We start from the raw sequence: 15,722 nt of genomic DNA on the forward strand, positions 1-15,722 counted from the left end.
CAAACCATTTGAATTTATGCCTTGAAGGCTGTTTATCATTTTTCTTTTTATATACGTATATACCTTCCTCCCTTTCAGCTTTACCAGATGGTCTCCAGGTCACCTCTTCGAGACGGTTATGGCCGGGCCAAAGTGGTGATTGCAAAACCTGGAGTGTTCCATAGACCCCCTAAAAGCAGCGGCCGTGTGATCGGGGGCCACAGGTACTGGCAGGGGAAGATGCATGGCCATGAACTCTCTTCAAGTGGATCAGGCCAGCAACAGATAAACCGTTCAGGTCGGTCCCCCAGGAGACAAAGCCCCGCCTATACGATAGAAGGACTGCGAACAAGCCAATCACCCGCTCAGCGCCTCATACACTCTCAATCTCTTTCCCCCACTCAACGGGCCTCTCAAACAAAGTCTCCGTCTCCTCGTAGGCGGGTCGAGACTCGTACGCCGTTAGGAATCTCTTTATCTAAACTGGCCACTTTCAAACACCTCAGGGGGAAGGTTCCAGTGAACACGTCTGGTTTTGCTTTGGGGGATAAATTGTTGACTCATAGTCAAAGTGAAAAGTAACTGATTCGTAGTGGCTATCTTCCCGTAAATAACGACTTTGTATTGAGTACAAAGGCATGAATGTGTACTGATGTAGCCGCCAGTCTCCGCCGATAAAGGCTTTTCAACTGGAGTTCAACTGGATCTAAACTGACACGAGTGTTACAGTGGCACACAAACACTGACATTTTCTGGACCGGGCCGAGGAGCTCTTGCTGCATAAAGCCTTTCTCTTTATTGACGTGCCTTTGAGTAATCTGTCCTAGTGCAAGGGAATATGGTGGTGGATTTATGACCATGGTGATGGCGATTTTTCACATTCACCTCTGTTGTTGGCTAATTGGTGTGGGAAAAGGATGTTGAAAAGTTTGTTACAGTACAGACTGAAAGTGGGTTATATTTTAAAACGCATACACTAATATTCTGAGTCTGCAGTTGTCCCTGGTTATATCAGAGATGATCAAGGCCTGTTCACACCAGGACAGATGTTTTGTGCAAAAAAATGAGTTGTGATAAACATTTTAATTTTAGTTAGCGGCTTTAAATGCATCTTTTCACACTGTTTTAAACATTTGCTTGCTGTCAATGCAATTTAAAAAAAATAAGGTTAAAAGGTTTGTGCATTAGGCCCAGAGTTCATAAAACTACGACAAATCTGAAAGACTATTTTGCTTAAAAACTGTTTTTTTTTATGAGCGCCACCTACTTTCAAAAGTAAGTTTGTATTTTCTTTCAGCCCATCTATAGTTTTTTTTATGGAGGCTTGTTTCTGCCACTGAATAAAAAAAAATAAATAAATAAAATAATTGTGACTTTTTATCTCAAAATTGCAAGATATGAAGTCAGAATTGCGTGATATAAAGTCGCAATTGCGTGTTATAAAGTCAAAATTGCGAGATATAAAGTCAGAATTGCGTGATATAAAGTCGCAATTCTGAGAAAAAAAGTTTTTTTTCAAGTCGCGATTGCGACTTTTTATCTCACAATCCTGACTTTATATCTCGCAATTCTGACTATATCTCGCAATTGCGACTTTATATCTCGCAATTCTGACTTTATATCTCGCAATTCAGACTTTATATCTCGCAATTGCGACTTTATATCTCGCAATTCTGAATTTATATCTCACAATTGCGACTTTATATCTCGCAATTGCGACTTTATATCTCGCAATTGCGACTTTATATCTCGCAATTCTGACTTTAAATCTCGCAATTCTGACTTCATATCTCGCAATTGCGACTTTATATCACACAATTCTGACTTCATATCTCGCAATTGCGACTTTATATCTCGCAATTCTGACTTTATATCTCGCAATTCAGACTTTATATCTCGCAATTGCGACTTTATATCTCGCAATTCTGAATTTATATCTCACAATTGCGACTTTATATCTCGCAATTCTGACTTTATATCTCGCAATTGCGACTTTATATCTCGCAATTCTGTTTTTCTGACTTTCTCGCAATTCTGACTTTATATCTCGCAATTCTGACTTCATATCTCACAATTCTGACTATATCTCGCAATTCTGACTTTATCTCGCAATTCTGATTATATCTCACAATTGCGACTTTATATTACGCAATTCTGACTTTACATCTCGCAATTCTGATTTTACATCTCACAATTCTGACTTTACATCTCGCAATTCTGAGAAATAAAGTCAGAATTGCGAGATGTAAACTCGCAATTATGAGAAAAAAAGGTCAATTACCTTTGCAATTACCTTTTTATTTTTCATTCTATGGCGGAAACAAGCTTCCATAATTTTTACATTTTCATCTTAAAAAAAAATTGCATGCAAATAATTGACCACATTTTAACGCCAAACATTGGTGTTGGTGTGAACAAGCCTTTAGCTTTTGAGTTGGAGTCAAGGCCAAACCCTCCAACATCTAGACCAAAACCTGTCCATTTCTTATTCAGAAAATGCTGAATTTATTGCAGCATTCATTTCAGATACTGAGCCACTTTGCGAGGTGTTGAACTGTGGTCACGGCTGAGGACCTTAGCTAAGACCCAAAACAAGACTTTAAGATTTGAGCCCCCAACCAGAGGACCTACTGTAATAACACTCAGACCAAAACAACATTTATTGGGCCTTGAAGGGATTCCAACTCTTGACAGTATTTCTAGGAATTTAATCATGTCTCCCGATTATGTTTTTTTTAGGAAATAAATTGCTTTTTAGAGACGTTATGTGCACTATACTTTAAAGAAGGAAAGTGTTATAACTTTAATTATTGCAAAGGCAGTCTTCTAAATCGTCTCAACCGTTGTGCTTATGTTTTAAATAAATAAAGCTTAAAAAGCAAGGTGTTTTAAAGATGCTAGTCAGCTCACACTGATTCCTACAGTTTCTGTAAGGATATACTTGAATCATTTGGTGATGTTTTCAGTGATGCAGGTCAGGGTAGTTGTACTTAATTTGACGCGAATCCCTCACAGTCTCGTTTTCATTGCGTCAAATTAAATGGGTCTACCCTACCCTGACTTGGGTTCATTTCAGGCTTTTTTTTCTCCTAAAGTTAACCTTTATCTCTAAAAGTCTTTGTGGCAAACAAGTGATGCATCAAATACAGTATCTTATTACAGAATGCAAGTCACAATGCAAATTAAGTTTGCAATACTGTCCTCTACATGAGGCCGTTTGCATTGTGTGAGAACCAGGGTAGACTTATCATCTATTTTTAAGAGTAAGTGTATGTTTAAGCATACCTGATCAGTGCACCAGTACCATGTAGCAATAATGGTTAATCCCAGTGTCATGCCTGGCCAGGGTAGATCTCCGTGAACAGGGTCTCTGAACAGGTGCATGGCATCAGGCCTGGGCAGGTGACATGTTGTGTTTGGGATGATCTTAGATGGCACCGCTTTCAAATACACGCTCTCCAGGTTATTGTAGCCTCCGATTTTATTGAATGCTGTAACGTACATAAATACATATCAGCTAAATCTACTACTGTTTTGGATCAAATGTAGAGATTTGGCATAAAAATGTATCTTTGTAGTATTGTCTAAAAAAAAAAACATGCCGTCAAAACACAATGTATATTTTGGATTGAATACAATTAAAGATATTATTTAAATTTCTTTAACTTGTTTAGACTTGTGTGGATAATTGTGTGTGCGTGCAATTTTCATTTAATTTTCGGTTCTTTAAAACCTGTACAGATGGTTTTCCGTAAGTTGCTAAAGACCTACTGTATTTATGTACCACATCCCCATGCAACCCAGCAATGCAGGTTTTAAAGTGTTTCAATGTGTCCCAACAGGACACAATGTGATAAAACCTCCCTTTGACAAAAATGTGAGGTGTGCTTTTGTTCATTCTGAACAGCTGTGCCGAGTTACTGGACGCTTGTTTGTTGACTGTGACAGCCACAGTGAAATCTGCTCCACATTACACCAAATATGTTGATATTTTTGCCTGTTACTGTGCAGTGTTTGCACTTTCACTAAGAAAAAGGCAAATTCCATCATACGATGAAAGTTACCTCAATGGTTCTGTATTGGCATCGATGGTTCCATTAGGAACCTTTCCACTGCACTAAAGGTTATTTATATTGGAAAAAGGAGATCGTAGATTATTTCATGTTCTTCACACTAAGAAATATAGTGGATCTTTTAAGAACTGTTTACTGCAAGGTTCTTCAGGGAACCCAACATGTATATTCTATGGCATCACTTTGCACTGAATATTCACAATTTTGTATGCATTTTAAGAATACTTAATGGTGCTAGATTTTAGGCATTTATGCAAATATAATTTTTAATTGCTGTATTTATTTTAGGCTATCTGGAAAATGTTTTTTTTTTTTTTTTTTTACATGTATATAGAAAATGCTATTATTGATATTTAGCAATATATATTACACTGTAAAAAATATTGTTGGTTTAACTTAAAAAAGTAAGTAACCTGATTTCCTTAATTTTAAGTTGATTGAACTGGAAAAAGTGAGTTAATACAATGAAGGAGATTCGTTTAATCATCAGAAACTCAAAATAATAAGTTATCTCAACTAAATAAATTATTTAAGTTGATTTGACAAAAAAAATGTGATAACAAATCTTGAAAATATTTTTTTTACAATGTATTTATTTCGAAAATAGATAAATAATTTAACCAAAATGTCATTATATCTCACATTTTTTACTATTACTTATTTTATTAGTTTAATCATCAATAGGCAATTTTACAATAAATATTTATTTTTTTCCCATACCAGCAGACAACCACAGATAAGCCAAGCTAAAACTGATTTTATCTGCATTTATATGCTGAACGTATGACATATCTGTATCTGTAAAAAAATATTGTTGGTTTAACTTAAAAAAAGTAAGTTAATTGAACTGGAAAAAGTGAGTTAATACAATGAAAGAGGATTATTTAATCATCAGAAACTCAAAAGTATATGTTATCTGAACTAATTAAATTATTTAAGTTGATTTGACAAAGGAAAAAATGTTGTGATTACTAATCATGAAAAGATTTTTTCACAGTGTGGAATGCATGGTTAAAAAGCACATATAACCCTGAAAATGTGTCTAACATAGCTGTTCTCTTCCAGCTGCCATCTGTTGTGGCACTTTCACAAGATGTTCTTACTTCCCTAGTGACAGCTGACATTAGATCACTGCCAGAAGAGAATAAAAGAATAAGCCTGAGACTGACTGACCTGTAATGGTGAGGATGACTGCTCCAATGATCATGACAAAGGTCTGAAGAGTGTCGGTGTAGATGACGGCAGCCAAGCCACCTGGAGAAACAGAGGACTAAGCAGGTATTGCTAAATTCTCTCATGATGGTTTAATGTGATATCATATGAGTCATCGGGGTCAAGTCTGAATCAGCACTTGTAGACAGAGGAGTAAATACAGTGACAGCAGAGCAGCGGATTAAAGTCATTATGCAATTATGCTGGAATCAGTCATGTAGACTATAATTACTACTGCAGAAAGGAACTGTTACTGAACCACTGGGCTTCAGTGAGAAAGTTCAGACAAGTAATCATTTAGTGGAAGCTTTTATCCAAACAATTGACAGTAATACTCAAACCTGCGGTTAAGTACCTCACTCGAGGTTTGCACTGTCAACAACTCAAACCAGCAACGTTCCTGTTACCCACCCTGAGTTTTAACCATTATGCCACTCTATCCAGTTTTACAACATTGCAGTTGAGGAGGAATCTTCTTTAATACAGCGGTGTGACACCATAAGCTGTTTTGTCACGCTACACTGCTGATTGTTGGAAAAAGCTAAATTGTGGCAACTGTTCACTACTGAAACATGTAGTGGTACCGCTTTAAACAACAAGCATCATTAACTATGATCATTTATTAATCTAGGTTGATGCGAAGTTATAAAGACACTCACCTAAAGGATTATTAGGAACACCTGTTCAATTTTTCAGTAATGCAATTATCTAATCAACCAATCACATGGCAGTTTCTTCAATGCATTTAGGGCTGTGGTCCTGCCTGGTCAAGACAATCTCCTGAAGTCCAAACTGAATGTCAGAATGGGAAAGAAAGGGGATTTAAGCAATTTTGAGCGTGGCATGGTTGTTGGTGCCAGATGGCCGGTCTGAGTATTTCACAATCTGCTCAGTTATTGGGAATTTCACTCACAACCATTTCTAGGGTTTACAAAAAATGGTGTGAAAATGGAAAAAACATCCAGTATGTGGCAGTCCTGTGGACGAAAATGCCTTGTTGATGCTAGAGGTCAGAGGAGAATGGGCCGACTGATTCAAGCTGATAGAAGAGCAACTTTGACTGAAATAACCACTCGTTACAACCGAGGTATGCAGCAAAGCATTTGTGAAGCCACAACACACACAACCTTGAGGTGGATGGGTTACAACAGCAGAAGACCCCACCGGGTAACACTCATCTCCACTACAAATAGGAAAAAGAGGCTACAATTTGCAAGAGCTCACCAAAATTGGACAGTTGAAGACTGGAAAAATGTTGCCTGGTCTGATGAGTCTCGATTTCTGTTGAGACATTCAGATGGTAGAGTCAGAATTTGGCGTAAACAGAATGAGACCATGGATCCATCATGCCTTGTTACCACTGTGCAGGCTGGTGGTGGTGGTGTAATGGTGTGGGGGATGTTTTCTTGGCACACTTTATGCCCCTTAGTGCCAATTGTGCATCGTTTAAATGCCACAGCCTTCCTGAGCATTGTTTCTGACCATGTCCATCCCTTTATGACCATCCTCTGATGGCTACTTCCAGCAGGATAATGCACCATGTCAAAAAGCTTGAATCATTTCAATAGAAATGCCCAATAGAGCATCTTTGGGATGTGGTGGAACGGGAGCTTCGTGCCCTAGATGTGCATCCCCATCAACTGCTATCCTATCATATCAATATGGGCCAACATTTCGAAAGAATGCTTTCAGCACCTTGTTGAATCAATGCCACGTAGAATTAAGGCAGTTCTGAAGGCTAAAGGGGGTATTAGTATTAGTATGGTGTTCTTAATAATCCTTTAGGTGAGTGTATACTATTTTTCATTGTTGATTCATGTATTATGAACAAACATTAATAAATGTTAATTTATACTCGAGTAGCCTATACAAAATGTAGCCTATTAGTAATGTAGATTAATCAATGTTCTCAAAGTGTTGTTCATTGTTATTTTGTGATGCCTAATACACAAATAGACTACCATTCTCAAGTTTAGATTAGACAATTAAAGGGTTTGTTCACCCAAAAATACAAATTCTGTAAGTATTTACTCACTCTCATGTTGTTCCAAATCTCTATGTGTTTATTTGTTCTGCTGAACACAAAGGAAGATATTTGGAAGAATGTTTTAATCAAACAGATGTCATTACCAATTGACTACCATAGTAGGAAAAAATACATACTATGGTAGTCAATGGGGAATGAGATCTGTTTGATTAAAACATTCTTCCAAATATCTTCCTTTGTGTTCAGCATAACAAATAAACACATAGAGGTTTGGAACAACATGAGGGTGAGTAAATACTGACAGAATTTTCATTTTTGGGTGAACTAACCCTTTAAGCCTCAACCCCCAAAAACCTTTCTATTTCAATTAAACACATTTCTTTTGAACTCTCTATTTATCAAAGAATCCTGAAAAAAACTCAACTATTTTCAACACTGATATTGATTTGCGTCTCAGTAAATCAGCATTTTGGAATGATTTCTGAAGGATCATGCGACACTAAAGACTGATGATGCTGGAAATTTGACATCACAGGAATAAATTACATTTTAAAATATATTCAAATAGAAAACAGTCATTTTAATAATGTTTCACAATATCATGTCTGTGAAATAATGCAGCTTTGGTAGGCATAAGAGACTACTTTCGAAACACACAAAACAATCTTAATGACCCGAAACGTTTGAACGGAAATACAAACCTGCAATTGTGTAGAGGGCAGTGACGACCAGCATGAGGACAGTGGAGAGGTAGAGATTCCAGCCCAAACAAACCTGGATAAACAGAGCTCCAGAGTACAGATCCGTCTGCAGAACAGAGGATTTTAAGATCTCAGGTTGCTTTAGATATAGGAGACTTGATTGTGAAGAGTTTTCATCACTTAAAAATAATGATATGATCAATAAGTTATGACAACATATGTTTTTACACTGCTTTAACTCATCAAAATAAGGTAAGCAATTTTTAACTTTTTAACAAGTTATATAAGATTCAACTTTTTTTTTTAAATCAGTTTAAATTGAATGCAATTTAAGTTGAAATGGCTTGATAACTTAAAAATGTAAGGCAGCAAACTTGTTTTTTTACAATTATACTGCATTTGAGTATCAACTCTGTTTAGGCTACTCTTGTTAATAAAGTAAAGACAGTTGTTGACATACATTAAAGGGTTAGTTCACCCGAAAAAGGAAAATTCTGGCATTAATTACTCAGACTCATGTTGTTTCAAACCCGTAAGACATTTGTCCATCTTCAGAACACAAATGAAGATCTTTTTAATTGAATCTGAGAGATTTCTCTCCCTCCATTGACAGCCTATATGCAACCACCTGTCCCCTTGCCAGCTACTACATGTCACCCATTGGTTTAACCTCAGTGTTATGAAGCAACACCAGAGCTTTGTTTGCGCCAAAAACAGCATGTTCACAAGAGCACCACGGCTCCAACGTGTGTTGGAGATTAATATTTAATAAATAAAGTGGTAAATTATGGGGGGGAGGGGTCGTGCCAAAGTTTGATAGCATTTATGGTTTATTAGCAAGCATTAATGGTTTATTAGCAAGCCAACAAGGAAGCGCGGGCATTTGGGTGTGAGTGTTTATATATGCCTGCAGTGAAAAACTGATGTTGAAACAGCTAAACTACATTCTCTTTCACAACTTTAAATTCCTTTGGTGGAGAAACATGCCAGCACAGCAATACAGGACTGAATAAATGAAGCCTTTGTAGATTAATGTTTGACTTTTAGCTTTGTGTGAATGATACAGCAAAAAACATGAGTGAATGTATGTGTGTTTTCATGCTCACTGAGATCTTGGTAAACACAGACAGCATCAAGCTGAGAACTGACAAGTACGTTCGAATTCGCTCTCCTCCAAACCGCCGACCCAGATACTCTGGCATTGTGACAATCTGAGAGAGAGAGAGAGAGAGAGAGAGAGAGAGAGAGAGAGAGAGAGAGAGAGAGAGAGGAAGTGCAGAAGGGAATGGCATGATCTAAGCAAATTAATAAGCAAATCTGGGAAAGTAGAACATGTGGTGAGTCTGTGTGTGAGAGAAAGAGATTGTGAGTCTAACACGTGGCAGTATTAAACATAAGATCTGAATTATTAATTCATATAGGACTGATATAGCTTAGCGAGAACATCAGTATGAACAGTGTATCAGTGTACGTCTAAAACTCACCCCAGAAGACACATAAACTGGGACAAAGATCCAGGCAAGAGCCAACAGGACATAAGTTGCCTAATAAAGAAAGAAATAGTTAGTGCACAGTGAAAAATCTATTTCTTCATCAGTATCAATTTATTTTCTCTAATTTTACAACAATCATTTTACTTGAGGAGCAAAACTGCATGAAACATTACATTGTGTTTGCATTGAATATAAAGTGGCCCTAATTGGTATTTTGACAATTAAGACGCATCTAAATGTATGTTTTGTCATTGAATCTAATGACATTCAAACAGCTTAATGGAATAGTTCCCTCGAAAATGAAATCGTTTATTCACCCTCATGTCGTTCCAAACATGTATGACTTTCTTTCTTCCACAAAACACAAAAGAATAATATTTCAACTGTTCATAAACATGAACGAATCTTTTTCCGAGTCATTTGGTTCATTCAACGAAAGAAACGAACAAATTGACTCGGAAAAAGATTCGTTCATTTTGATGAACGAGTTCGAACAGGAGAGTCACGAACGTGCATCACAGTACAGACCAAGGCGAGAATTTGAGCTTATAAAACTTAAACTTTGTTATTTTTTTTAAAAAAAATGAGTGATCGTTTCGCTTGATAACAGCCTTATTCATCGCCTGGAATCGTTTAAAGCCGTCTGAACAGTTTGTGGTTTGTACTGAAACCTTGAACCGTTTGGTTACCACTGAAGTCCATTATATGGAGAAAAATGCTGGAATGTTTTCATCAAAAACCTTAATTTCTTTTCGACTGAAGAAAGAAAGACATGGACATCTTGGATGACGTGGGGGTGAGTAAATTATCAGCAAAAGTTTTTTTGAAAAGTGAACTACTCCTTTAAGATACTAGTACTTTATTTTTACTGACATTCTAGACAAAAACAAAGAATTATATTTTCGGTAGGCCTTTATTTTATAGCCCTGTTACCCATACATATGATATTATACAATTAATAACTCTGTACTAACCTTGAACCTACCCCTAAAACCAACCGTAACCCCTGTAGTTATATTACCCATATACTGTAAAATAAAATGCAACTGAATTTTCATCACCCATAAATAATGTAGTTTTAAACAGAAGCTGGTCTTTTTCTCCCCCTAGTGCTGATCGAATGCTGGTGCATTTACATGAACTGCTAGATTTTTCATGTTAAAGTAATGATCGATAACAAAATCATGCGTTTGCTAAGAGAATGAGGCGTTAAAACTTGATGTCTCTCACATTCCATTCAAATCCAGCAACAGCGATTCCTCCTGCTGCTCCTGTCCCAGCCAGACCGATGAACAGTCCTGAACCCTCACTGCTGGCAAACAGAGATGCACCAATCTGCACACATTCATCTACACATGAGTGCCATTCTCAGGAAGGACGACGGGAAACAACTTGATTTACTATTATCAGCTTGACACTCTCAGTATTTGCAAGATCATTGACAAGACGATCGTATGCCGTGTGACATAGCCATTTCTTTTATTAATGATAAGTAATGGTTAACAAACATGTATTCATTACTTGAATGAGCTCATTGTTTCTGCCTTAAATTTAAAAAAAAAAAATGGTTTAAATGAATACATTATTCGCTAACTGTGTGATTTGTACATGTATTTCTGAAATGCATAACTTGGACACAGTCACCTCTGATAACAGATCACTAAATTGTTATATAGACATCCATTTTCTGTGAAGCTGCCATACCTTTCACAATGTATTGTGAAAAGCAATGTGAAATATGTCTATAATTACTATAGCCTACCTGTGTCATGTATAATAATTATATACAGGGATATATTTGTATGACCTCATTTTTGTGACCTCATTTTAATTGCGATATGTGGAATTGTAAAAATGTATTTGTCACTATGCATGCAGGACTAATTAAAGCGCACTGCAAAAAAAAAAAAAAATGTGCCTTCTCTTATTAGGGGTCCAAATGTCTCAAGCCACTAGTTAAAATGTGTTATTTTGGGTCTTTTTTATTATAAATTACATATAATAATATGAGCTAAAGGTTTAATTAACATTAATATAATGTATTTGGTGTGTATTTCCATCTTCTGTTTGACTCTCCAGCTGCAAGAACTTAGCCTTATTATAAATGTATTAAATGGAACATTATAAATGTCTTCACTGTCATTTTTGATCAATTTAATGCGTCCTAGCTGAATTAAAGTATTAATACATTTATTATTATTATACATTTTTGAATGGTAGTGTATCATGGTTTCCACAAAAATATTTATAATAACATTGATAATAATAAGGGCAACAATGTTGTTCTAAAAAACTGAAAAGTTTTTAATTTATTTATTTGCATATACAATGTTGTGCAAACTAAATCTGTTCACAAGACTTCACGAAAACGACTAAAAACATTGTATTATCCTGTCAGGCCAGTAGTTGGCGATGTCACTTTGTAAACAAGAAACACCATACACTGAACACATCATATGCATGTGCACGATGTCACTGTTTTCACAAATTCAAGTTTCTGTAGTTTACACAACACAATAACAATAACAGTATCGTTTTCAAAAACGTGCACTTTGAAACCAGTTTTCAAAAGTTTGCGTTTTCAGGTCCCTAAAAAGCTGCTGTGGTGTAAATGAACAGCCTAAACGCTTAAAAAGTTTTCTATTTTTAGTTAAAAACGGTGTCATGCAAATCATCATATTAGGGGCTGCTGATTACACGACACCGATTTCAACTAAAAAATGGAAAGCGTTTAATGCGTTTTTGCCGTTCATTCACATTCACATAACAACAGCGTTTTGGGGACCTGAAAACACAAATTTTTGAAAGAGCAACGTGGATTCAAAGTGCAACTTTTGAAAACGATCCTGTTATTGTCTATAAACTACAAAAACGCAAATTTGTGAAAACGATGACGTCATGCGCATGCGTATTACCAGCCCGTTATCATCCCAAGGCATCATATACTGACGCTTTTGACAATATGTATACATCCAATGCACATGGCACCCTTTAGCGTCAATATGAGACGCAGATATACATATGGGCCCGAAGGCGCCTCCTATTGGTCTAACCCTAACATGACCGAAGCGTGTTAAATTGACGCTAAAGGCTGCCATGTGCATTGGATATACGCATCGCCTTGGGACGAGTTGGTATTACGTGTTCAGTTGATAAGCGCGAAGTGTTTCTTTAAAAAGTGATATCAACTACATGCATTGTAATGTTTTTAGTCGTTTTTGTGGATCCGCGTGAATGGAGATCGGTTTGACAACATTGTCGCCTTTAGCTTACATGACAAACGTGCAGGAAAAGCTTTTCAGTTTTTAGTATCGTTGTCGTGTAAACGTACCCTTGGATTTCTGAAGGATCATTGTACAGAGCAAACTGTTTTAATTGTGTATTTTGTTGGGGCTTATTTATATATTTAAATTTCGGTTTTGCGAATTTAAATTTAATTTAATTTCGGTTATTAAAAAAAGAATCACATATATTCATCATTGTCTATAAAACGTTTGCCTTAAGGTCACTTTTATGATCAACCTTTGTAGTTTATTACTCTACTACTTAAAAGTAAAGTTTTTATTTTTAGATTGTAAAGTAAAAAAACAAAACAAAAAGGATTTTTTTTTTTTTGGTAATTTATCTCCTCATTATAAGGTTTAAACCACATAAATTAAAGTAAATGTATGCTTATAGATTGCTTCAATTGGTTCAGTTTACATTAATTATCACTCACCGGCCACCAAGCCATGTCTCTGCCAGCCAGAAAATATCCACTCAGTGTGTTTCGACTCACTCTGCAAGATGACTGAAACACACAAGAGTTTATACAAAAGTTACATGGGCTTGTATTTCCCACTCTAATATCTTATGCCGAGTTCAGACTGCATGATTTTAGCCACGATTTTGGCTCGCCGACAGGTTTTGAGAAATCGCCGACAAATGCCCGAAATCACAGGCAAATCGGCGCTCGTTCACGCGAGTGACAATCACGCAGTGTGAATGAGCAAAGACGCGAACTGAGAGAATCACCGACGAGTCGCCGACGCCCGTGAGATATTTGGCATGCTAAATATCTGGACCTGTCGGCGATTCAAAATCCTGCTGTGTGAAAAGTGTTTTGACTGAAAACTACATCGGCGATCACCGGCAGCCAGTGAGAGAGCAAGATACAGAGCAGCAGGGAGTTCGGGGAGGAGTTATAGATCACATATCAACATGATATGGCATTGTTTCAACAAAAAAAGCTTCTTCTCGGTCTATTTGGACACAATAAATGGAAGAAAAATTAGTAGAAATTTGGCAGGAGCACTCGTGTCTGTTTCACCAGCTGTACCACAACTGGGTCGAAAAAAAAAGTCTCACGTGAGAACTCCGGTCTTGCACGTGTGGTGTCGCGCGTTGTTTCCTTTTCATATCTCACGCGTGTTTGTTGTGAAATGTAGTTTGCGTGCAGCGTGCTAGACAGAGTCTGTCGGCGATTTTTCTAAAGTCATGCAGTGTGAAACCTTCTGTCGCCGATCCATCGTCCAGTGTGAACACAGCAGCGACTGAATGCTGGCCAAGATAGTCATGCAGTGTGAAAGGAGCAGCGACCTGACTACTTTGAAAATCGTGCAGTCTGAAAGAGCCATTAGATGTTAGAATAAAGTAACATAATCCACAGTTTACATTCACATGTTCTTAAACACAATTGTGATCTATTTTTTTAAACATCACCTTTTAGGGGTTCCCATCATAGGATCATTTTATGGATTTAATTTAATTCATTAATAAATCATTTTAAACTATTTTTTTTATTTCATAACATTTTATGAATAAAAAAAATGAAATAATCCCTTAAACATGAAAGTATTATGCAATACTTCAATATATTTCTGCAAAAATTATATTCAACCCCATTGAACCTTTTTTTCTAAGAGTGTAAAAACACTGTGACAACAGAAAATATATGTTTGATATAGCTAATACACGCATGCAACACAAAAATGTCTCACCCATATTCCAACTGCGACGTTCAATAAAAAATACGCTCCAATAACAATGATATCAGATACGCTGAAAGACTGGGAAAGGGGGAAAAGTTTAGTGGTAGAGTTAGACGCCATGTCCTGTCTTCACACACACTACACACAGACTAAGGGCACAAGGCAAAGAGGCTAGAAAGACACAAGGCGTTCCGGTCAGGCAACTCTGTGTGTGAATTGATCATTAAACGCATCAGTTTAATGAAGCAAACTTGCATGAAAACAACAAGGCAGATGAAACACATCCGTGAACACACACAGAATCTGCTGCTCGTTTGGGTTTCTGAAACTTACACATGCACCTGCACATAGAGACATTGACTACACACACACATGCTCAGACGTATAATCAGAGCATTTAGACGTGTGATCTAACTAACCTAATGCGACTGTCAGAGTCTAAAAAACATCCCTAGACACACTTAACAAAGTGAATCATTTACTTAAACACCCACTGGTGCTAGCCATTAACACACACACATGCACTAACCGTCAGCATCAATCTTACACATGGACATAAGTATACTTTAGTGTTCGGGGTCACTGTTCACATTAGCAGTACTTTATTTGACAGTGTGGCAGGAGTATTTGCTATCTAATTTCTTTGAAAATGCATCATTATTGACCCGTGATCAAGTTAATTAGTAAAACAAAAGACTTCTGTTTTCCAGAGTGTTTAGTAGGCTATGTCATTTTATTTTGGCCATGGCAGTTTTAAATGATGGCAGTCTCTCATTATTGAGTTATTTATTATATTGATACTATTTTTTTTTCACAGTATCTTTAATGCTTTGAAAAGTGTATGGCAGATAAGATTTTGCTCTTATGCTCGCCAAGGCCGAATTCATTTGATCAAAAATACAGTAAAACAGTGATATTGTCAAATGTTATTACAATTTAAAATACATGTTTTCTATTTTCATATGTTATTTTAAGTAACTTATGATGGGAAAGCTGAATTTTCAGCATTATTAGTCCAGTATTCAGTGTCACGTGATCCTTCAGAAATCATTCTAATATGATGATTTGCTGCAGGAAAAAAAAAAAACAATTTTATTATTGTTGTTGAAAACAGTAGCCTAATAGACTATTTTGTGGAATTTAAACTATGATACCATTTTTTTCTCTCATGATTTTATAGAGAGTTTAAAAGAACAGCATTTATTTGAAAGAAATAACACGTAAAAGTCTTTACTGTCACTTTAAACCTGAATGCATCCCTTGCTGAATAAAAAGTAACCCAAGCGGCAACCAGGCGGCAACATTCT

The 15,722-nt window shown here is 36.5% G+C and overlaps 2 protein-coding genes across 3 annotated transcripts in view; one reads left to right on the forward strand and one right to left on the reverse strand.

Moving 5' to 3' along the window:
• The window catches only part of sack1gb (scaffolding CK1 anchoring protein Gb), a 10,451-nt gene extending 6,807 nt beyond the window's left edge, over positions 1-3,644 (forward strand). The window contains exon 6 of one of the 2 annotated variants that reach the window (XR_016168933.1): positions 79-145. Coding sequence is in view for 1 of the 2 variants with exons in the window: in XM_039648295.2 (XP_039504229.2) it covers positions 79-561 (483 nt within the window). In the remaining variant the exon portion in view is untranslated. Of the gene's footprint in view, positions 1-78 lie in introns of both variants that reach the window. The other variant, XM_039648295.2, reaches the window with a different exon arrangement.
• slc5a10 (solute carrier family 5 member 10) overlaps positions 1-14,568 on the reverse strand; it is a 27,108-nt gene extending 12,540 nt beyond the window's left edge. The window contains exons 1-8 of the mRNA XM_039648297.2: positions 14,425-14,568; positions 13,164-13,235; positions 10,676-10,780; positions 9,437-9,496; positions 9,059-9,163; positions 7,953-8,058; positions 5,226-5,306; positions 3,265-3,470 (exon numbers count right to left, since the gene is read on the reverse strand). Coding sequence (XP_039504231.1) covers positions 3,265-3,470; positions 5,226-5,306; positions 7,953-8,058; positions 9,059-9,163; positions 9,437-9,496; positions 10,676-10,780; positions 13,164-13,235; positions 14,425-14,535 — 846 coding nt within the window. The 5' untranslated portion in view covers positions 14,536-14,568. The remainder of the gene's footprint in view (positions 1-3,264; positions 3,471-5,225; positions 5,307-7,952; positions 8,059-9,058; positions 9,164-9,436; positions 9,497-10,675; positions 10,781-13,163; positions 13,236-14,424) is intronic.
• Between the last annotated feature and the right edge of the window lie 1,154 nt (positions 14,569-15,722).

Source organism: Pimephales promelas, chromosome 6 (genome assembly GCF_988280905.1).
Source record: "Pimephales promelas chromosome 6, fPimPro1.hap1.1, whole genome shotgun sequence".
Lineage (NCBI taxonomy): Eukaryota > Metazoa > Chordata > Actinopteri > Cypriniformes > Leuciscidae > Pimephales > Pimephales promelas.